General features: G+C 38.5%; 1 protein-coding gene across 4 annotated transcripts in view; it reads right to left on the reverse strand.

Moving 5' to 3' along the window:
• bcas3 (BCAS3 microtubule associated cell migration factor) overlaps positions 1–22,572 on the reverse strand; it is a 366,198-nt gene extending 343,626 nt beyond the window's left edge. For 3 of the 4 annotated variants that reach the window (XM_030407120.1, XM_030407111.1, XM_030407138.1), the window contains exons 1-7: positions 22,461–22,572; positions 20,429–20,519; positions 20,203–20,257; positions 17,639–17,714; positions 16,673–16,779; positions 8,355–8,436; positions 1,861–1,933 (exon numbers count right to left, since the gene is read on the reverse strand). In XM_030407120.1, coding sequence (XP_030262980.1) covers positions 1,861–1,933; positions 8,355–8,436; positions 16,673–16,779; positions 17,639–17,714; positions 20,203–20,257; positions 20,429–20,499 — 464 coding nt within the window. In that variant the 5' untranslated portion in view covers positions 20,500–20,519; positions 22,461–22,572. Of the gene's footprint in view, positions 1–1,860; positions 1,934–2,228; positions 2,377–8,354; positions 8,437–16,672; positions 16,780–17,638; positions 17,715–20,202; positions 20,258–20,428; positions 20,520–22,460 lie in introns of those variants that run through there. The other variant, XM_030407129.1, reaches the window with a different exon arrangement.
• Positions 22,573–23,116: the final 544 nt, after the last annotated feature.

Raw genomic sequence — 23,116 nt, forward strand, 5'->3', positions numbered from 1 at the left:
CCTTAGTAAGTTTATGAACAGGCCCAATGGAAAGTACTGTGCTGCACCCGGAAGCCTTTTTCCTTCTCTTCTTTGACCAGAGTGTTATTTACAAAGCACTTCTGTAGGGGGAAGAACCAGGCTGTGCCATTCAGCCAGAGGTCAGGGTTTCTGCTTTTCAACACAGTGCATGTTTTCAGCATTAGTGTCGAGAGACGCCTGGATGATGCGCCAAACCGTCAAAATGCTGCTTGTCTCAGTGTCAGTGAGGACATAGGAAAAGCAGAAGCAAAGGCAACGGTGTCAGAGAAACAGGGGCGGCAGTCCCTGGAAAACATCAAGAAGGTGGTCTCCATCAAGAAACAGCTGAAGACAGACTTCCTTATTCCATTTCCCCGGGAGAATATATTGAGTTAAATTTTGTGTTGCTCTGGAAGAGCACCATAAGTAAATGTAGGAGGGGGAATAGGGGAGGGAAAGGACTTGGTATGGAGAGGTGCCTTGGGGTCTGTCACTTTTGAAATTCAGTTTATTTTACTAATCAAAGGCGTGACATTCCCTGTCCCAACTCTGAGAATCCCAGGGATTTCCGCATCTGTTTACACACCTTTTAGTATGCCAATGGGGTGATCAGGTATTGCTAGATTTCTAACCATGCTGCTACTAAGAATCCATGATTCGCAGTCACTAAACCAACATTACTGGCTCAGCTCCAGGTTGCAAACAGGAAGGGATCACAACAAGAAGTGGGGTGTTCTTTGATGCACCTTATTATTAACAGATAATTACTTTCAGATGTAGGATTTTTACCTAACAATATTGCAAAGAGTAAAACACTTTACATCCCCTTCTGCACATTTTAAACAAAATGTCATGAGGATGTGTCATTCCAACAGCACACAGAGGTTGCTTTAGTTTCTGTCCTTCAGGACAGTTCCCCTCAAATTAACCCAATGAAAGACAGTTTCACTCTCTGGTCACTTTATAAGTTAGAATACACAATTGAATGCAATCCAATACACCAGATCTGCAAAAAAATCTACATTAAGGAAGATTAACATTTTCTTGATACTGAGGTTGTAGTTAGTGGTAGTGTTGTACTGGACTGCATTACATTGAAATGTGTTTCTAATGTTCTCAAGCTTCAAACAAATGCTCAATTTGATTCAGACAGACAGGTTCATTTTTTACTTCGCTGTGTCAATGTCTGCAATGCTGTCCGTACATGCCCCTTGCTTTTAAGCAGTCTTAGTGTGTGGACTGAACAGATGAGATTTCAAATTTGAACAACAAGAACAGACAATACCCATTTCATGAACGTGTAGTAGGAAAAATATAAAATCTTGGCCTTGGACTATTACAAACACTTCCAAAATGGCATCCATCATATTGTAAATCAGTCCTAGGTAGCATATGTTGCAACATTCACCCAAGAAACTAAATCAAATTAAAGCTGATCTGATTAATATTTATGAAGAATGGGTCAAATGACTGTGTGTAAGGTGAAAGGGACTGCTTCTAGGGATGAACTTACAAAGAGTTATTACTAACTCTGTAGTTCCCTTGATCTCCAGAGTTGTTGTTTTTTATCTTTCAGCTAATTGTTTTGGTTTTTACAGCCTATAAGCCTGTAAAAGAAAATAAAAGATCAAAGCAGCTTTAAGGTTAGTGTTGGCGGTTTTTAAAATTAGTTTCAATGACAGTTTTCCCCCAAAAAATTCCCAAGTCAATCCTAAGGATCAGTATTGGGGCCAATAGGAGCACACTGCAATGGATTGGTATCAGCCTAAATAAAAACAGTCAAATTCCTCATATCTAGTTGATGATGTGCCAATCGGTGGCTGCAATTGCTGTAGTGTTTGTTATGATTAGTGAACTCACCCAGAGGACCCTGTGCTCTTGCAAACCCCCAGCAAGGGCCTCTTATCAGCAAAATTGTCTGTCTTCAGGGGACCTAAGGAGGAAGAGGAGTCACAGAAAGAGGCAGATGAGAGACAGAATGATCTGCACACAACAAAGAGGGACATTCTTTAAACGAATATGTGAGGCCTCTCATGCTGCCCACCCTCATTCAACAGGCAGGCCATTACCATGACAGGAAACGTGCTGATTACATTACTACTGTTGCCCTGTAATTCACTTATGGTCACGAAACATTTTTGAGTGGAGTTTTCTTTTTACTTATTTAGCAAGTTAGTGGATAAGCTAAAATGTGGAATGAACATAGTGTACAGACTTTGGTGTTCTACCTTTTTCTGGTCCTCGACTGTGTGAGCTTTTCAAAGGGAACTTAAAAATAGGAATAGAAAATGTAATGAAATAATATATAACAGAATTAAAAGGAGCTGGAGAAATCTTCTGAATGTTGCAAAAAATAAACATTTTCTTTTAATCTCCTTGTTTGTTTTCTCGGGTTTCAGGTTGGACTTAGAGCATGTTAAAAACCTAGCAGGCATATTTATAAAACTGAAGAGAAAACATGTTGCATTAAGTGGACTGATCCCATATTTTCCCTGATTGTCTCATTCTTGAAGAAGGATCAGGGGATTGAGGGGATGGGGGCACTTACATTGAAGAAGATGTTACCCTTTTGAGGACTGTAATTTGAGGCTTTACAGTAATCAGTCCAAGTTCCTGTGGTATGGCATGAGAGCAAGTGTGCCTTCTAGACAAGCCTTTAACACTCCTAACAGGGTTCTTTTTTCTTTCATGTTTCTTCTTTCATCGGACATCATTCCAAGTCAAGATATTGAGCCATAACATAAATATGACTCTCCGAGACTTAGTGAAATGGCACATTTACTAAAATAAACTTTCTGGGAGAAAATGCAACATTTAATGAATAGAAAGACTTTGATTTGATTGCTAGTGTTATGGCCTGAAACATTACAGACAATATATGTTTATTGTTAAACTTCATAGAATGACTTATACAGTGTGGGAGCGAGTGCACCGGGTGTAGCTCTAATGTGAAGTGACATCTATTAAAAAAGGGCACAAAGGGCTACACAGTACATATTATTACATGTATTCACATTTCGTCAATGCTCATTTGTTATCAATCAAGGCAACAGTGTTTCCTCATTTTCCAAGACAACGGAAGATCATAGGTTGTAAACTCCAAAGAGGATGTGGATAAATGCATGTTCTCCCTTTGGAAAACCAGAACTTCCTTCTCTAGACTAGGAAAGAGGAACCTTGCCTTATTGTAATCAACACCTATTTTTGGGTCTTGCTTAGTCCGCCCACCCACGGCCTTGCATCCCAGACAATTGGCCTTTTAATGGCTCACCACAGTGCCACACTGTTTGCGCCCTAGCAGATTGCAATCAGTGTCCTTCCCTCCAGTAGTACAATTCATATTTATTTGCTACCAAGAGAATTGCTCCACTCATGTGTTAGGGCTATCTGCTGCTTCTTATTACTGTGGTTTGCTTTCATCCACTTCCAGCACTCTTCAAATGCTGCCATTGTATGTTGTTGAAATCTGACAAAAGACCGGAACATGGCCGGAGAACAAAAAGGCATTTTTTTCACCAAAAAATGCCACAAACCAGCAGAGCTATATGGCGGCTTTCACAGCACTGATTGACACCTGCAGAGATGAAATATAAACTCCATGTCTGGAAAGGATCTAAGCAATGGAACAACTAAAGCATTAGCACCATGGCTTTGAGGATATGAAAACTGGTATTCATACTGCATTCAACTTTACAGTGCCTGAAACAGAAGTGGAACCAGTGAAACTGTTACAATTTCCATTGTTTGTCATGACTGTAACTACTACACTATTTGAAGCAACAGTGGAATCTAATGTTTCAATGGTGCTGATCAATAAATATGATAATAAAATGTAGTCACAGAATAAGAAAAAGCAGACATTTATGGATATATTTAGAGATGAGAACACAATTACAATAGTTTTCCAGATGGGTAATGTTCCGTCTAATGACTAATGTCCTCCAACTTCTTAAAATGTTGACACACTTCAGACAATATTTTCCTCATGTAGCAACCCTATGTTAAGTCAGATGGATTTGACACAGAGGCCATCACTAGGAGTGTACACCTAAGAAGTGCCCTACATAAGAATGTGTTTGTCTGATTATTACACTGTTGGCGCTGTATTCATTTGAAGTGTTTGTTTTTAGATACTTTAAAGCCTGAGCTATCACTCAAAATCATACTCCCTTAATGCTGGAATTAAAAGAAATAAAAATTCTAGCTATCAAGCTTGTCTGACTTTCATGGCAACCAATTTATGTTAAATAACACAATAACGACGTAATACTAAACTGAGCAGACATATTTTCATATCTCAATATGAATTTAGCAGAAGTTTTAAATGACTTCCTGAAACCAGGAAAGGGAAGTCTGAATATGAATGATAACTCTGTGTCCATTACACATTCCTGCATTTTCTTCTCATCAATACAATAATCAAAAAACTCAACTCGAGTTGGGCATTGCCATTGCCAATAGCTGACAGCCATTGACAACTAATCCCTGAGCATCAAAACATTGTGATTTAAAAGGCTCCCCAGACAGCACAATTATGTGCCTTGTCACCTAAGAGTTGCTGTAGGAGTTGTTGTTGTTTGTGATATGTGGGGAGAGGAAATTAAAATAAGTATGTTGCTGCTCAGTGCATTAACATTACATTCTTATTAAACCAGGTGGTTAAATTTGTGGCAGCAGTGTTTCTTTTCCCGCAGGCTGCTGTTTCTCTAAGTCATATCTTTTTTATACACAGTTCTTAGCTTGGCTTCCATGGCCAGTCGGCCAGTGTTGTTTCATGCATATGAGGCTGAACTAAACTGTTACGGACATGTGGTGTAGAGATGGGAAAAGCTTTTAAACCTGGCACAGGGACGTATGTCGGTGGTAATGGGGGACAGTTTTCTCTGCAGGGCAGAAATTGAAAAGGAGTATAAGAATATGTGGACACTCACTTATTTACTTCATTAAAAAGGTCATGACTAGTCAGAGCTCATCAGATATGCTCAGATACTGCACACTTTTCAATTTGTTGAAGCCAATGCATTCCAGTAAATTAATGATTACCTGCTGTAAATAACGTACCCACATTTCTCCCTCTTATCTTGTCCACTTCCGCCTTTGTTAGTTGTTTTTCTAGTTTCCGAGAATGACTTTTGCCACTTACTATTAATGCAACATGTCATCTGCCAGCATTACATTATTTTATATTTACCTAAACATGTTATCTTTTCCTCTACTATTTAAGATGTCCTCCAGTATGACAGTTTAATTTTGCTGCAAAACAGTTCGATTCATTTTTTTGTTGAGAATCTAAAAAGACATCTGGCAGCAGTATGAAAAAGACAAGTTCTGGTAAAAGAAAAGTTACAGTTAAAAAATGTAAACAGAGAATGACAGGGGCATCAATACCTACACAAAAAAATACAAATCTAAAATAGAAGATTTAGTTGAGGAGTTGGAGATATAGCTAACAGAACAGTGAAGGTACGGTGAGAAGTTTCCAGCAGAGTTTTGGCAGCAGAAAGCACTGACTTAGGGCTTAGCGGCATGCCACCGCTGACTGAGAGGAGGCCAACACTAATCGTAGATTGACTTTAACATTAGGATGAGGCAGCATGGAGCACTCTTTAATTTTAATGATACAGCACCACTTAGAACAGCCACAACCCAAAACTGCATTAGGATGTGCCATACAAAATTTTATTTTAAGTGTCGACCTTAAATGCCGAAGTCAAAAGTTAACCAGTGTTTTCTTTCCAGGGCAGACATTTAAAAGTTATCCTGGAAAAACATTTGAGAGGACCTACAAAGAAAATGTATTCTTCTGCCGTATCCCTTCTTTGGTTTTGATTCCAAGTAAACAAGTAAGATATAAGGTTGACTGTCTGCCACTGTGTCCTATCTCTGAAATAAGATGAGCTATCCAGCTGATGGCTGTAGGTTCATCCTCTCATCTTACTCTTGGTAAGAAAGCAAATAAGCATATTTCACAAAATTCTAAACCATTACTTACTAAAATTCATTTTTACTGACAAGGGTGTTATTATGATACTAAACATGATTCAACAGATATATTTTTTTAAAGAAAAATAATAATATTACAACAAAGGATCATCTGGAATATACAGGTTGGAAGAACCTGTAGTATGGCACATTTGAAATACATACAGGGTTCGCACACATTTTTCAAGGTCAAATTCAAGCACTTTTCAAGCACTTTTAAGGGTCATTTTCAAACTTTTCCAGTACCTTATTGCTGGGGTAAAATACATATCTACAGAAATATATATACTCATGATTATTTTCTTCATTTTTTATCACAATTATATACATTGTATTATGCTGTAGACATCTAAAATGATGTTTCATAATAGCAAAAACTTTAGAAATCAAAGGAGAACACAAAGTTTTATCCAAAAGCAGGGAAGCCACTTGGCGTTCTTCAGGCACACTTGCACCGAGACAGGGAGAGACCTGAAAGCACCCTGTAATTTTCTTTTTTGACATAAACGTTTTCAAGCTGTTCGCTTGTTCATCAAAGTTTATTAATACTGAACATGTCATCAGTCCAAATTGCATCAAATTCACCTTCTCCTCAGCCATCCTTCTCTATTGCTACCAGGCTGCATGTGTGATGATACACACACACACTGATTTTATTTCTCCTTGTACTAAGCAAACTATCCAGTCTGATCCCAATGTTGCCAAGACACAGAGTTATGATGTCAAGCACTTTCAAGTAGAGATGCACCAATCAGGATTTTTGGGGCCGATCACTGATCACCGAAAGCAGTATCTGCCGATCCCGATATTGCCGATCACCGATCACAGCGTCAAATACATACATTTTTCTATATTGTTGTCATGTGTAACTTTCATATATTTAATTAATGATTCTTTTTACACAACATTGACATTGTATTATTAAGTATAAAAATTAGGAGATGAGAAAGAATCATGAATTGACCACCGTTTTATTGCAGGCTGAGGCAATGTACAATATTTCACACTCTAGAGACTCTCTTAGAGACAACTTGGACTCAGCTTACATAGAGTAACTGTAGCTTACTAGTGGGAATGCATGCAGTCAGGGTGGGAATTTTGTCATTTTAGGGGCAAGTCCATTTGGCCTTCAGTTTTTTTTTAGGGGCACCAAGGCCACATGACAGGGCACAAAGGCCACTGAGTAAAATGTGTTGATTTACCTTTCAGACTGATACCATAACATCCTAATTTATAATAAGACATGGATTGTGTATTAAAAAAATTTTTAATACCAAAATCAAGTTAAAGTTACATTAGAAAGTCGTTTTTGTTAAGTAGGGTTAGGGTGAGGTGGGTTTTGTGACACCACACTTTCCAAACAAAAAATTGTAGAATAACAGCAGGAGACCACTGATGTGTGGAGTGATTTTGGTGACACTACACTCTGAATAATACTGAAGTTATTGTATTTTTTGTAGTTTCTCTTTTCAGTGTTGCACTTTGTAGACGGTCCCTGCGCCCTCGTCTCACAGCTGGCTAACCTACAGACCAGAGTTAATGTCCAGACGCTCGTTTTGATGAAAATACGGTTGTAGCTCATTGTCTATCGTAGTACGGTAGGAAAGAGCCGTCGTTTGTGTTTTAACAAGGTTGCACTTATGAGTTATTGATCCGGGAAGTTCAAATCTGTGAATATATTTCCAACTTTACCGGACTAAATCCTACCACATAAGTCAGTTACGTATCATGTCAAAACCGGCTGCGCTCGCTCGCTGTGCTGTAAGTTCGTTCTTCTGTTTTGAGACGCTGCTGCTGTTTGAGAGGCTTTCACGTGAGATCATCGTGATGATGAGACTCCACCTGCGCGAACCGCGAACTCACTGAAGTTACTGTGAGTGACTACTGTGCACTCAGGTGGCTGTAATTCAGGGCAAGCTCGCTACACTGACCGGGCCAGGGGCACAGAGGCCACTGTGGTGCGGGGCAACGGCGGCCATGAAATTCCCTCCCTCCCTGCATGCAGTTAATGCACTGTCTTTATACTTAAACGTCATCTGATCGGCCTGATGTGATCTATTTTGAGAACTCCGATCAAAACCGATAGGGTCATTATTGGCCGATTGCGATCGGTTGCCGATCGATCGGTGCATCTCTACTTTAACTCCACTTAAACTATTATCCAAGCACTTTTCAGACCTTAAAAATGCAACATTGAAATTCAAGCACTTTCAAGGATGTCAAGCACCCGTACAAACCCTGTACATATAACCAAGTTAAAACATTTTGCAGATAAACTGATCAAAGTGTCATCTAAAGTTACACTGTGAAGTGCAAGCTTTGTTGTTCTGTGTTTAATATTAAAGCAAGGTTAAGGTGCTGAAGATACTCACTGATAAAAGGAGCTGGCAGAATGCGAGCAGCTCGCACAGGACCATGGCGCACCGAGAACAGCTCCTGGGCTTCCCCTGCCAACTGAAAGACATTATTTTAATTAACTGAATTAGAGAGAAACGAGAAAAGACCAATTTTTGACACGGATTGACATTGAGGTTTTGCTAAAACCACATATACAAGATTTGGCAACCCAGAGATTCTTTCTACCTGTGGCCACAGGACCTTCTGTAATCTCAAGTGTCACATTTTAAGGTCATTAATTAATGGCCTTGCAGTCTGATGAAAAGTGTGCATCTGGAAACACAACCTGTATTTGGTCTTAATAACCTTGGGATAAGTATGTTTATTTGTACTCTGCACAATTAAGCAAGAAATGACCATGAAGCAAATAAGCTGAGATTTCTGCAGGACAACAAAATGACAAAAATTTATATGTTCACACTGTAAGAAGATAATCTTTTCCAACTGTCTGAAACTGGTTCGTTCATAGAAAGAGACAGGGGGAGATAGGGAGGGAGCATGGGGAATAAGGGTGGTCTGGTGGTTGAAGCTCCAGCCAAACCACAAAGTAAAATCTACTGAGCACAGAGTAAAAGGCCCAGTGGCATCGCAATGAGCTGCCTACACTGGTTGATACAGAGCCAACAAGGAAGGATTGGGGATACGGGTTAATGCCAAGTGGGCAGAAGCCTGTGATGTCTCTGTCCGAGTCAGGCTGTTAAGCTTATATAACACTCTCACCAGTGTTTCCAAAAGATCCTACAATCTCCCAAGATCACTTTCTGTGTTTTATTGCATGATTATAAAAAGATGAGAGGCCTAACTAAATGTTAAAATAATTTGCCTTTGTTCTCACCAAATGTATGTGTGTTAGCAACCACAAGTTTACATACACACACCAGTAGTACAGTTAGGCTAAACGTTTAAACAGGAATTTTGCCGATTTTTGACCAGATTTGTGTCCCTACAATTTTGTATATGCAAATGAACAAGCGTTAACATCTCACCATTTTGTCTGCACCCAGAGCCCTCCGAATCCTTTGCAAAATTCCACCAGATGACACTAAACACGTCAGTAGGCTCAGGAGACAGATGCCAAGTGAGGGGTGTCTCACCAAACTCTGATGAAACTGTCTATCTACGCAGTGCTGATAAAGTATAAACCAAGATTCTGTTATTACACTGCTTTTTGTCATCTAAAATGTTTTCAGAAGCATATTTTAGTCTACTGTTTAGCTGTAATATCAAGTTGTTTGTTACCAGTTGACCACCTTACTGTTTCCTGTTAAAAACAGACTCCAAGGTAAAACCAAGCACTACTTAACACGGTTACCTCTCGAGCAAAAAGGAACACCAAACACTTCTTTCAATATGACTTGTTTTAAGCAAACAAAATAGTTGGGTTGTTCCAATAACAATTATTGCAGCTGTGTAGCTTCAGTGAAAATTACATGCAAAATAGGGATGTTAATAATGGCCATTAACAATTAAACAATTAAAAATGCATTAACTAACAATCAGAGATGGGCACATATACATATACTTGCTTATCAAATATGTTTCAAAAATTACAAAATGCTTGTACAAGAAAATGTACTTAAAATAATCTCAATCAAAAAAACACAATAAGGCATTTCATACAAACTGATATTATTACATTTAAGCCATTTAGCATCCTCAAAATGGGTGGTAATTTTTTGGGCCCAGTTGTTGATTGGGGCAGAAGGTAGCTATGCGATTAAAATCAAGTCATTATTTTGTGTTATTTAGTTTACCATTAAAATAACTTAGTGTTTATGTTTTGATTCTTTCAACTTCTAATGTAGTCTACTCAGATTTTGCACAGAACATAGACATCATGTCAGTGGTCGCCCAATGGAAAAAACGATTAACTGATAATCGACTGTTTAGGCTGCTGACTATCAATTAAAGATATTCACATGCATGCACTTGGTTTTTAAATCCACAAGTTTTGAGAACAATTGAACGCCAACTAAGATCATTTCATGCCCTTTATCAGTCAATTGCCTATATTTCAAAAACACCGACACATTGTCTCGTCCTATTAAAAACAATGTTTTAATGCTAGTGCTAATATAAGACCTTATTTTCAAGGACTAATGAAAGAATGTTTCTCTACAAAACTCTAAAAGTCATCACTGTTTATTTCTTAACACAAATCTGCTGTGCAAGACCCATGGCTTCATATAATATACTATACCATTTACAATAAGCAGAATTAATTAATTTAGCCAAGAAGAAGTAAACTAAACTAAAACATTTCATTGTCCCTTCATCATTCACACTGAGATCTGTTTTACTAACTCACAACCAATTTTGGCCGGCACCAAAAAAGTACTAAACTTGATATGGAGACCTACCAATTTATAGCCAATTATTTGTTTTATAACAAATTATAATTATCATTTAAGTGCTATAAAATACTCAACTTTAAATAACAATGAACTGAGAAAAAATATATATATATATTTTGGCCCTTGTTTGTTAGTGTTCCATTGTTTTATGGTTGATGATCAATGCCAGGTTTAACTTTGGTTCATCAACCCCATGATCAAACAAGTGCATTCCAGCACATTTACACAGGCTTGAAATTACATTTAGGGATTAACACTAAAGGTTGCCCTATTAGAGAGGGTTTTAAAGTTCATTGCATTTTTGGTCTCTATTAGTGAGGAAATGCAGCCCCAGTGTAAAGCACTTTAATGGATATGGGTATGCCTGGCTTCATGTGTTCATATGATGCCACTATATTAGGTCAATGGCCTGTGTGGCTCTTGGCAGTGTCTGGCATGCGTAATGGCACATTGTTTTAAGCGCAGAATGCCCCACTTTTGTTATTCTTTTATGCGTTAAATTACAGTGAAACCTGCATTATCACTTTACTAGTGCTTTAATCTGTTTGTTTTAAGTCTTTAAACCCATCTGAGGGGATGATCGCTCTTTTGTGCAATTAGTAGCCTTTTCAAAGTGGCGGATTTGGTGCTGTGTTTTTATTCGGAGTGCTTGAGGCCCAGCGGCGGTAGATTAACACTGTAGACATGAGCAGGTTATACGAGCACTGATAGCAGGAATAAAAGGAGGTTGGCAGCAGGGTAGGATTCCTGTACAAGCAAATGGACTTGCAAGGGGGAATAATGGAATTTGCTGGATTAAAATGAGAAGAGGGGAAGGCTGGAGGTTAATGCGCCGGGTTATTGTGCATTACCCCACCGCTCATCCTCGCCTTACATGGCTCTGTGTGACATCCACTGCCATCAACAACATTCCCACCATTACATTAGTGGCCCTGCGTATGCAATATGCCAAATTGCTTTTTCAAAGTTGTTTTCCCTGCTTACAGTTATTCATTATATTCATTTCATTTGTGGCTCGGATGGTTTTGTGGAATCACAGTGTCTGCTCTTCTGTTTTAATCTCCCAAATGTAATGCCATAAGCTGTGAACAGATATCTGGGGCATATTCACAACTGAGTCCACTCACTAACAGTGATGGACATATTGGGGGTTTGGAGGGAGCAGGTGCTTCAGGGATCGCTCAGTAACAGGTGCTTTTTCATAGGCTTCCATGACATACAGCACTAAAACAATAAGTGCACAAGACTAGAGTGATGAAGCACTACTTTATGATGCTAAGATGCATGTTTTTTGCTCTTGATCCAAAAATGAACTCACTTGTTCACTCACAGACATCTGACATGGAGACACTGAATAAGGATGAGCTGTATAAAGTACACCACAAAACTAGCAGTTGTGTATATGTGTATATATGTGTATATACCATATATTGATTTATTTTCAGAAAGATTCTGACATTTTCATTACATAATTGTTTTAAAAACAGTCTGTAATGCAGCCATTAAATCAAACCTAATCTAATATCAATTAATATAAATTTGAATGAAGAAAGAACAAGATTTCTTAACATTAATATTGTTAATATCCCTAGGACAGTGTCCTGGATTTGTAAGACAGCTCAAGGTCTCCAGCACATCCACTTAGACTTGCTGCAGACATTTTTCCACTTTTCTCTCAAGCAGGTCATTTCATCTCAACACTTGTGCAGACAGACAATTAGTCCAAGGCAGTCTGCCTCTTATCAGGCAGTCGTGGACGACACCTCTCCAGTGTGAGGCGACAGTAATCTACATCGCCTAAACAGCTCTGTCAGCATCCATACAACCGGTCAGATGTCCCCATCTTACAAGTGTGTGTACACGTGTATATTCGTACTCTGCCAGGCCATTACAGAGGGTGTTGGCTTAGCAACTGTCACAAACACTTCACAGCCACTCAAGAGCCAGAGACCGAAGCACCTTCAGTGCTTACTTAAAACCCTGCGAAAAAACACAACCCAGAAACATCTCATAAACTTTCAAATATGAAAGAAAAACAATGAGGAAGGGCAGCGTGTGATAACAGGCTGGGCTGTGCTGTGTGAATCAGAATTGGTGTCAGGGTCAACTGAAACTGAAAGGCAGGGGAGCCTCACCAAGCTTATATTTTTACTGGGTGTGTGAAGTGTGGCTAAAACAGTTGTAATCCTCTGGTCCAACATAATAACTGCAACACAAAATCTTCTAGCAGCACAGAAATTGCCACATCACAGTGGGCATTGTGTGAGCTCACGGATAAACTAAGCACATGTACTCGTACCGACAGCCTGTGGATGTTTATAAAAGGGACTGATTAAGGACTATGGTGTGTTTAAAACTCACAGGATGTATGTGACGTTTGCATGTTTCAGTGACAGCCTCAACATGAAATGCAATACATGGTGAGCAAAACCTTTGCAGCGTTACGGGTAATTTGTTAAGTCAAAGAGCAGACAAAATCTTCTAATGATTTTCAAAACTGACTTTAAAGAAGTGAATTTACTGACAAAGATATCTTGCCCATTGTGCTTGGGAAGAGTTTTGAGGTTTATCATTGACGTTTGGATGGAAAAATGTATTCCACACATCACAACCAAAGAGAACACTTGTGTTATGCAGTAAATAAAGTATGTATGACTTTTTGACCTTTGCTTTAAGATATTTGCTTTTTTAATGATTTAATCACTATAGCACTCAACTGACCTGTAAATAACAAGGCCCCTTGTTAACCAAAATCACCACTTTCATTACTATACCAAAAGGTCTCCCTCTTGAGGCCACATTACACGTTACGTCAGGAGTGCTGGAACTGGAATGACGACATGTGTTGAATATTACTAAGTGCTGAATCAAAGGCAACATGACTTGTTTCACCTCTCATCCAAGAGGCTTCTTCAATTCTAACTAACTGGAGGGTAGTTAGCAGGCTTTTAAACTGTGTGTCCTTACAGAGTCGTTAAGGACAAGTGTGAGCTCTGAGTTTCAGAGTCGTTAGGACCTATTGTGAGTCGCTGACCCAACCGGACTTCATGTGGGTTGCTAGGGCTAGTTGAGCCCAGGTGTGAATGGTTGTTAAACTGTCTGGGGAGAGAACTCAGTACTGCATTGTAGGTGGGTGATAAGTAATGGTGTAGACCACCTCCTCTGTTCAAAGACAGTCGTTCCAGTTAGATGGATTATTTTACTCTTCTTTCAAACCATCTGTCTTCTCTGGCCAAGTTGTTAACCTGTGCAGTTGTGTCTGCATTGAACAGCATTGATCTACATTATTCTGCTTATGCCTGGGTGCTTTGTCTTTAAGACGGAAAGGTTTCTGCCTGAGCATGTTGGTAAGTTTGAAATGAACCAGGATATGATGTTTATTGAACATCCTCCTGAATTCATCTGATATTCCCGCAACATAAGAGAGATTGAGTGGTGAAACATCTTCAAGAAATTTGAACATGACCAGTTGCCTACAATACAGCACTTAAAATTACCATGACCTGGATGACTGAGAACCCTCATTAACATGTGATGAATAGTATATCTGATTAAATAAAATTCCATTACAGTGTTTACAATATCAAACAGGCTACCAGGACATCCTTTTTAGGCCTTATTTTGATAGGATAGCTGGAGAGTCAGACAGGGAAGGGGGAGAGGGAGGTGATGACATGTAGCAGGCCACAGGTCAGAACTGAACGTAGGCTGCTGCTGAGGTCTCCGTCCCACTACCAGGACATTGGATTTCATTTAGTTTCCCTGGTATTCTCATTGGATGTAACTGTTCAGAATTATCCTCATGGCAAATACGAAAATACATTTTGGTGCCAGATTTAAGAGACAGCTAAATGGCCAGTTATGTTGCTTGTGTGCTAATCCCAGGAACTGAACTGAATGAAATTAAAAGAGAATCTTTCTTTTGTCGATTGAAATCTGCTGAACTTAAAGGCAACTTTTAGATTGGCTGCACTGGCAATGATGCAAAACCAATCCATCACTGTATATCTATACCATATCTGTATCTATACAACCCTTGTACAGTAAACAATTGTTAAATAGGATCTTTGGATCCTATTGCTGAGTGGATATTCAGTGCAATACTGCTCATAACAAGGTCAATACTGCCACCTCATGGACAAAAGTCTGCACTGCAATTCAGTGTTGCATCATGCTCCAACTGCACTATATTTTGGTATTTTGATGTTTTATTTCCTGACAAAACTGATAAACCAGAATACTGGACAAATATTTTTAGGAAGATAACTTTATTTTGCACTCAGATTTAAACTGGTTGGTGACTGGCGCAGGGGGAAAATTTTGCAGAGTTGTCGAGTGGCAGTAAATGTACGGTAAAGGTTAGAGTTTGACCGTCATTAAACTCTGCTGCGCCTCAATTCCCAAAAGGAACTCTTGTTTTTAATGAATCCTATGGTTATCCCTGCTAATATTTGTACACCTGCTTGTCCGTGCTAATATCGACACTATTGCTGATCCATGCTGGTGATGCTATCTTGCTATAACAGAGTCTGTTTAGGATGGTAATAGTTACTTATGACTATCCATCACCTCCCATTCTCTGCTTGAGAACATTGTCTGTGAGACGGGAAGAAACACTGATTGGAGACTGGGGCTTTAAAGGTGAAAAGGGACAAACCCTGCGTAGATGACAACTTGGTCACTGTTAAATATGATATGCTTAAAAACTTTAGGATTAGTTGTAGGTAAACATCTGCACATATTATTCTTTTGCTTTAACATTGTATTCTGTATGTTTCAGTGTACTGAATAAAGATATCTACTATAAGTTACAATAATACATCTAGTTAATTTGTTGTAGTTCAATTTATGTGCATCTATGTACAATCAATTTTACACAATTATATTGGTTTTGTTATTTCAGTTTTATCATTTTAATTTTTTATTAGTCTGAAATAGTTTTACTGTTTACATTCACACTTTCTTGTTATCAAATTGTCAGTCATCTGTAAAGCACTTTGAATTGCATGTATTCATGTACGGACCAAATTAAAGTTTAAATGATTAATAACAACATTTATGTCTGTTCCATAAAACTTTCTAATACACTTAATGGTTAATTAAGGGCATGGTTAATTAAGGGAGTATCTAAGTATTTAATTATTATTTAAAATGCAGAAGATATTATCATCCTAAACCTTAAAAAACAATATAGTAAAGGTTTTGGAGTGTAACTGCTGTAGCTGCTGTATCAAACAGTGATTAAGATTGGTGTGACTGATACACCTGACTACACAGAGATACAACGGCTACATTTCATCATTGTTATCTCATTGTTTTTTTCGCATCAGCCCGGGGTCAGCAAATTATTTGACGGGAGTTAGACTTTTGAACCCAGTAAACACAAGTATGTTTACATTATCCTATCACATAATCAATTGTAAGAACTCTTCATCAACATACCAAGTAAAAGTATTGTGGTCAACACCTAAAGTTAGTAAAAAAATAATAATAAGCTTCAGCAGTCATGAAAATAACTTTTTGTGACATAATTTATTGATGAGAGCACAATGTAAATCAGTTCTGGGCTTAGGTCTACTGGTTTTCAATACTGGTCTCAATAAGCTTACCTGGGATCTTGAAAAAACAGTGAATACACTTTTACAACAAAAAAATTGTGATCCAAAAGTTATATGCGAGTACATTTTCACACTAAATCCTAATCTTAAACATACAACTATGACTATAATTAATTGACAGACTTTATTAAGAAAGGAATGCTTGACTTGTTTCTGGTATGAGTCTTAGAGCCCTTACTGTACAGGAGAGCTGTGGCAAGATATTGCTATATAGTGAGCATTTGGTCTGATTGTTTCAGCACATATATCCATCTAAATTCACCATCTTAAAAAACATATGATTCAAAAGGGTCAGGTAGAACAGTTAGATGCGTAACTTACAGATACGCTCCAAATCTGCATCCCGTCAGTGTAGCCAATCATAAGGCAGAGAGGAGGGTCGGTAGAACCGCTGTGCATCTCCATAAACTCTGGATTGCGTGCAGTGTCTGTGTAAACAGAAAGTGAGACATTAGATAAGGTTTAATTAAACAATGTGTTGAATTATCCATGACTATGACAAATAAACCACAAATGAATAACATCAGGTTAATTTTCACATCAAATTTTACATTATATGTTTTATATCTTCATCTCAATCGGACCATTTTAATTCATTATTTACAGTTTGAGCTATTATCTAATTATTATCTAATTTCAATTTTTCACAGCTTCAGATCATAGTCAAATTCTAGATTAGAGAGACAAAATGCAATCCTGCACTGCTACATACTTTTTTTTTTTTACACAGTGGGTATTTCAAGAGTATAGTTTAGTGCAGCATCATCCCAAACCTGACAGCTTGTATGCAATTAAATCAGCCCCGTAGCAAAAGCAACCAGCCATGTCAGTTTAACATTTAACTTTATTCTTGAACTCAGAAAAAGCAGCTTTAAAAACGTTTAGATGGGAAGGAGAAATATTTAAAAGACGCAGTGGATGTGCTAATCTGCCAAGTGCCTAAACGCTAGCGCATGTGAGGCCATGCTTACCATCGTGGAGTTTGAAATGTCACAACCAAACAGGTAGCATGAGAGCAAACACATTCAAAAAGCATAAGAGATATACATACCATGACAGAGTGCAACTTTAAAATTCAAAATGATCATTTTTTTATAGATATTTCAGATCAGTGTCTGTACCAAACCGCAGACTTCAGGAAGAGAAATTAGATTAGCGCAGCATTTCTTATCAGAAAAATTATTTGACAGAGATCAGTAACTGCTTAGAACCTAAGTTAATGCCAACTCTAGCCTTTTCAAAACTCAAACAAACCCAACTTCAGTTGTCAGAGAGTTAAAGACTTACCGTTGATGTCAGCTTTTTCAAATCGGACCCAAATAATTTTCTCTTTTTCATCTGTGGGGGGAGCACCAGTATATGCCTGTGTTTGAAAGACACAAGACAGAGTTTATAAAAATACACACAAAATACCAGCAAACAAATCTTAGATCACTGGCCAAGGTTTTTTTTTTATAGCAGAATTGAAACAATATCTGGTAGGTATTTTTTTGGTCTAGAGGATCACGTATGCAGCAGTTCCCTGAAGGCTTCCAATTAAACTCAATATCCATATTTTTTGTAGTCTTGCATAGCTATACCTATCTCCACAGCACTGTCTCATCACTGGTTGGAAAAACACTGTAGCTTGTTTTAATTTCTTAAAATCAGTCACAGTTCTCTTGGTGGGAGCAAAATGTACATGCCTCTCCAAGTGCACGTTGGTTTGCATGTGGGGAGGCATGCCCTGGCATTAAAATGTCAAAATTGCTGAAAAAGAAAAGGTAAGAGCTGCTAGCCTGTTTAGGTTCCTACCCTTAGCGACCAGGTTACTGTATGGGATAACTTCATATCTTGAGCATGTAGGTTGCTAGCTCGGAAGTTGTTGTTGTCATTTCAGGAAGTGATACGGATTTTGACAACAGCCACATGTACATAGTGTAAGAAGGGAAATTCAGCCTGTAGTAGGCACCCAATGACAGGGTTATACCAACAGTCTACATCCTGCGAGTCAGACCAAATCTTTTTGTGCTCTAAAGCAGTGGTTCCCAACCTGGGGTCTGGGCCCTCCCTAGGGGGGCGCCAGAGATCGCAGGGGGGGCGCACAACTTTGTCTGCTCTGAGGTTGTGAGGTTACCAAAATTATATTTGTGCACATTAAATGTATAAAATCCCAATAACACACCCAACTGGATAATCAAAAGTCTGTATATTCCAAATTTAACGTATTTTTGGTCCACATTTAAATTCATTAACCTCTTAATGAACGCCCCCATTTTAAGGTTCTTTTTCCAAAACGACATACCGAAATTAAAAGAATGACAGCTCCCACATAGTTTGAGACTCAGGGATGTGCTTGGTACCATTGGAAAGGTAACACCCTCAAGTTTTTTCTAGAAGTGTAAGCGTGATTCTATGACATACTGACACAGGTTGGAACACAGGTTTTGGTTTCCGTCCAATTCAAATGTCAATAAACTGACTAAGATATAAGGGTTCAGGTATGTCTATGGGCACAGCAGACACAATAAGGCCATAGCCACAGGTCTCAGCTTGCTACACTCAAAATTTGAAGTCAAAAGACTAAAAAATGTATTTTTCACAATTTTTGTTTCTAAAGGCATGCGTTTTGCTTGGGTCCTTTTTTCCAAGAGCACCTACTGAGATTTAAAGGCTTATAACTTGAGAACCCCTTTACCTAGAAACATAATCTTGGTCTCAAATGAAAGCTAAGACCCTGGGGTTTCTTGCTTGTTCGACACTTATAGCTAGTTTTGGGTAAAATGACATGGATATTCCCATTCTATGGACTCTTGGCAAACTATGAAAAAAAATTGTGGCATGACGTTGTAGCTGTGGAAAAAGGGAACACTCCGAAGGTATGTAGGCATTCTTGCTTCTTGCGGTAGAGGGCTCTTTCTAATGTTGTGTCATGGTGAGTTTAGAAGGCTATTACATGGTCTGATTTTTTTCCTTTGTGTTTGGGCTTAAAATAATCACGACAGTCTCAGCTTTCCAACAGTGAGTAAATACCGTTGAGATCTGATGCTTAAAACTGTTAGCAAAAAAACTATTAGTTTTTACGAAGGGTGTTCGTTCAGTGAAGGGTGTTCCTATGTTGGAACGGTGTTCCTTAAGGGGTTAAGCTATTTATCACCAACACCCCTATGAGGTAGGCAGGTAGGTAGGTAAACTGTGTGTGTGTGTGTGTTTGTGTGTGATACACCTGATGACACAAAAAAGGAAGAAATGTATCTATATACATTGTAAAACAAGGAGAATAAGAGCAAAAACCTACAACTGTTGTTTATTTTTGCAAATAAAAGTTTGTAATTAATCACTTTATTCTTTCAGTGTATGCAGGTTGGGGTTGGGGGGGCCTGGCTTGTCTTCAACACAGGCATGGGGGGCTTCAAGGAAAAAAAGTTGGGAACCACTGCTCTAAAGTACAGGCCTTACTGTTTGAATTGTTTTGTATGTTTGCTTTACTGTAATTTGAGATTACTTAATGTTGTCTCTTATTTATACCCTATATCACTCCCTGGAATGATTCCCTAACATTCATGTCAACTTCGTTTTCCATTCTTTTTAGTTTTATTTGGAATCAAATTAAGCTAAAGAGGGATAAATAATACTTCACATTAAGCATTTGATTGTTTTTATTTTTTGTTAGAGTTACAAAGCTTTAAGATATTATAGCAATATGAAGGACTTAATTGTGACACATTTTGTGAACTGTTAAATTTAATTGTATCTGAAACTGTAAATAGCACTGCAATCTCCTTTGAACCTGCATTAACGGCACAGTACGAATAGTGACGCTATTTATAGGAGCTGTTTGTACGAGTAAATACATGACAGAGGAAGGTTACCTGAGGGACCACATCTTGCAGAAAGGTCACCACACTTTCCATGTAAGACTGCTCCCTGTGACAGCAAAAAACGTCATGTCATCTCCAATGATAATGCATTTAGACAGGCTGCTATAAACATATACAGTAGATCTCTCATAAACAGATACATACTACATACATGATATCATGATTTTAGGGACCACTTATAACACAACAAAAACGTATTGCAGATATCTGTCCTTACGTTGCAGCTTGCGCTCGAACCAGAACCCCTCCAGCACAGCGACTAGGTCTGCGTGGAGAGTCGGACGCCATTATGTCTCTTGTTCTTTATCCTGAAAAAGTTAAAAAGACATACTATAACATGACAACAGCATACAAACAAAACTACTCAGTTAGTTTGCATCTTCTTTGAGTAGTTGCCAAACTTGCCATACTAACAGGGTTAACATTATTAGTAGAATAAATGTGAAATTTTACCGAGTATATCAACTTGGGCAGTACATATACTTTGTAAGACATAGCGATGTATTTTCAAACGAGACATAGTATTTGACAATACTATTTATATCAATATAATGTGAAGTAGTGCTACATAACCCCTTTTTTATAAAGCCGTACCATAGTGCCTTTCTCCTGTGTCACACTCACTCGGTCTCACTCATAAGCTCTCTGGAAATATTGAGGGAGACACAGCACTGCTATCCTATTTTCTCTCCGTGTCTCTGTCCATACCATTTTACTATGATACTATGGTTTTGTGCTGCAAAACGTCCAACCTCTGAAGCACCAGTGCTATGTGCAAAAGCAATTAATGTACAGCCCTGCTTTTATATATTTTTTTAATATAGGCTAAATATATATATATATATTTATATATATATTTATATATATATATATATATATATATATATATATATATATATATATATATATATATATATATATATATATATATATATATATATAAACTGATTTTTTCAGACAGAGGTTGCCGCCAGAGGGACAGTGGGAACCAGTGCTGACCACAGTAGTGTGTTATTGTGCAACTCCTGCCTTCTGGGAACTCTGAGGAGACACACTACCTCTTATTCAGAAACACATAGTAACCCTCCCTCCTCCCCAACAACGATGTCATCATCCACTACGATGTTTCTCTGTGGACATGTCTAAATAGTACAACTGTGGATAGAAACTGAAGGAATCGAGCTTCTTACATATTATGTCTGATGTCACCCATATGGTCAGGGTCAGGAGCACTGACATCCAGAAGAAAGTAAAGTAGTTGTGGCTTAAAAGGAGACATCTGATTAAACCTCCAAGTGAATACTGGTTAGGAGTCGGCTTTTTAGCCAATTTACTACTGCCGAGTATCCAAAACATGCTGCTGGTGTTCTATTTCACAGGTGGTCTGAGAACACCTCAGGATCCCCCAGAAGGACATGGAGGATACCACTGGGGAAAGTCTGCTGTAAGAATTGACTCAACCCAGTTAAGTGGATGACAACTGGATGCAGACTAAAGGACTACAAACCAAATTTAAACTTTAAATCAGGGATATGTAGCCAGGTGACACCACTATGTTGGAATAGCGAATGTGAGTCAGACAGATGAAATCCATAAAACATTCTGCCTCAAAGAAACTGATCACTCTCAAACATGTATGTCACACATGTACATACCCCAGCCTAAGTCCAATAACTGATCTGCCAGAATCAACAGGGGTGCTATCAAAGGAGAGAAGGTCACGATGCACTTAATCCATTTAGTTCAGTGACATTCAATTGTCATCCTATTCAATATAAATGCGCGTATGTGGTCTATTGGGTCCATTAATATTGTATCTTTGGATGCCGAGGACGATACTATTGACGTTACACTTGTCAAACGCGTATAGTACGATGTCCACAACACAAGACCCTGGGCTACGTGCAGTTAACTGAGAGATGAGCTTCTCTGGCAAAAGCACTATGATTATGGCTATACTGGCCTTGATCACATATCCTAAACATGTATTCATTTAGCTTGCACCACTAACAACTAATGGACCAGCACTGGCAACCACTGTGACAACTGACAAGCCAACACAATACACCAATTGGCTAACGCTCAAGTTATACTGGTAGATAAGGACCAGGCAGCTAACTAAGCTAGCTAGCATTAGCTGATAAAAACTCCCCTGCACTGTCAAAACGACACAACTACAGCCTTGGAGGAGGAGATGCATACGCAATGTTTAAGTTACAGATTATCATCTAGCAGCTTTAAGTACAAACCGAGGTGAAGAACGTTAACTGTATCCTTCCTTATGGACTTGTGTGGTGGTCTGGAGAGAGCGCTGTACAAAAACGTCAAAACACAAACAGACTAGATTTGCGGAACTGTGTTGTGTAACTGGAGCCAATCAGAGAACAGAAACGTTTTCGTCACCCAATCAGCCAACCGCAAGGGCGGAACTAATGAGCACGTCACATATCGGAACAAAACGTTCGACAGAATAAAGTAGTGTAGTCTCTGGTGTTCAAATTATATCTAATTTATAACTGCAGTAAAGCAGGCATTCACTTTGCAAAACACAAGCAATCTACCCTCCGTGTTGTTTTGAGGTGCATGTATGTACTTGACATTATGGGAAAAGCATGCAAGACCTGGTTTCAAAATAAAGTCTGTTGTTGTGTTTCACAATGAAATCCCTCTTAAATGTTGTGGTAGATTTCACTCAAATTGTGATTCATGTTTAAAGTTATTACTTCAGATGCCAGTATCAAGGCATTCTTATGTGAATTTATAAAGCAGAGAAGTTGGACCCAAACACACGAGACAGCAGGCAGGAATATCAATGGATGAGGTTTATTTAGGACCAACTGCTGAAATGGGCAAACATGGCAGGATTGAAGAAATTCAACAGGAACAGGCAAACACGGCAGGATCA

Source organism: Sparus aurata, chromosome 2, assembly GCF_900880675.1.
Source record: "Sparus aurata chromosome 2, fSpaAur1.1, whole genome shotgun sequence".
In the NCBI taxonomy this organism is placed as follows: Eukaryota; Metazoa; Chordata; class Actinopteri; order Spariformes; family Sparidae; genus Sparus; species Sparus aurata.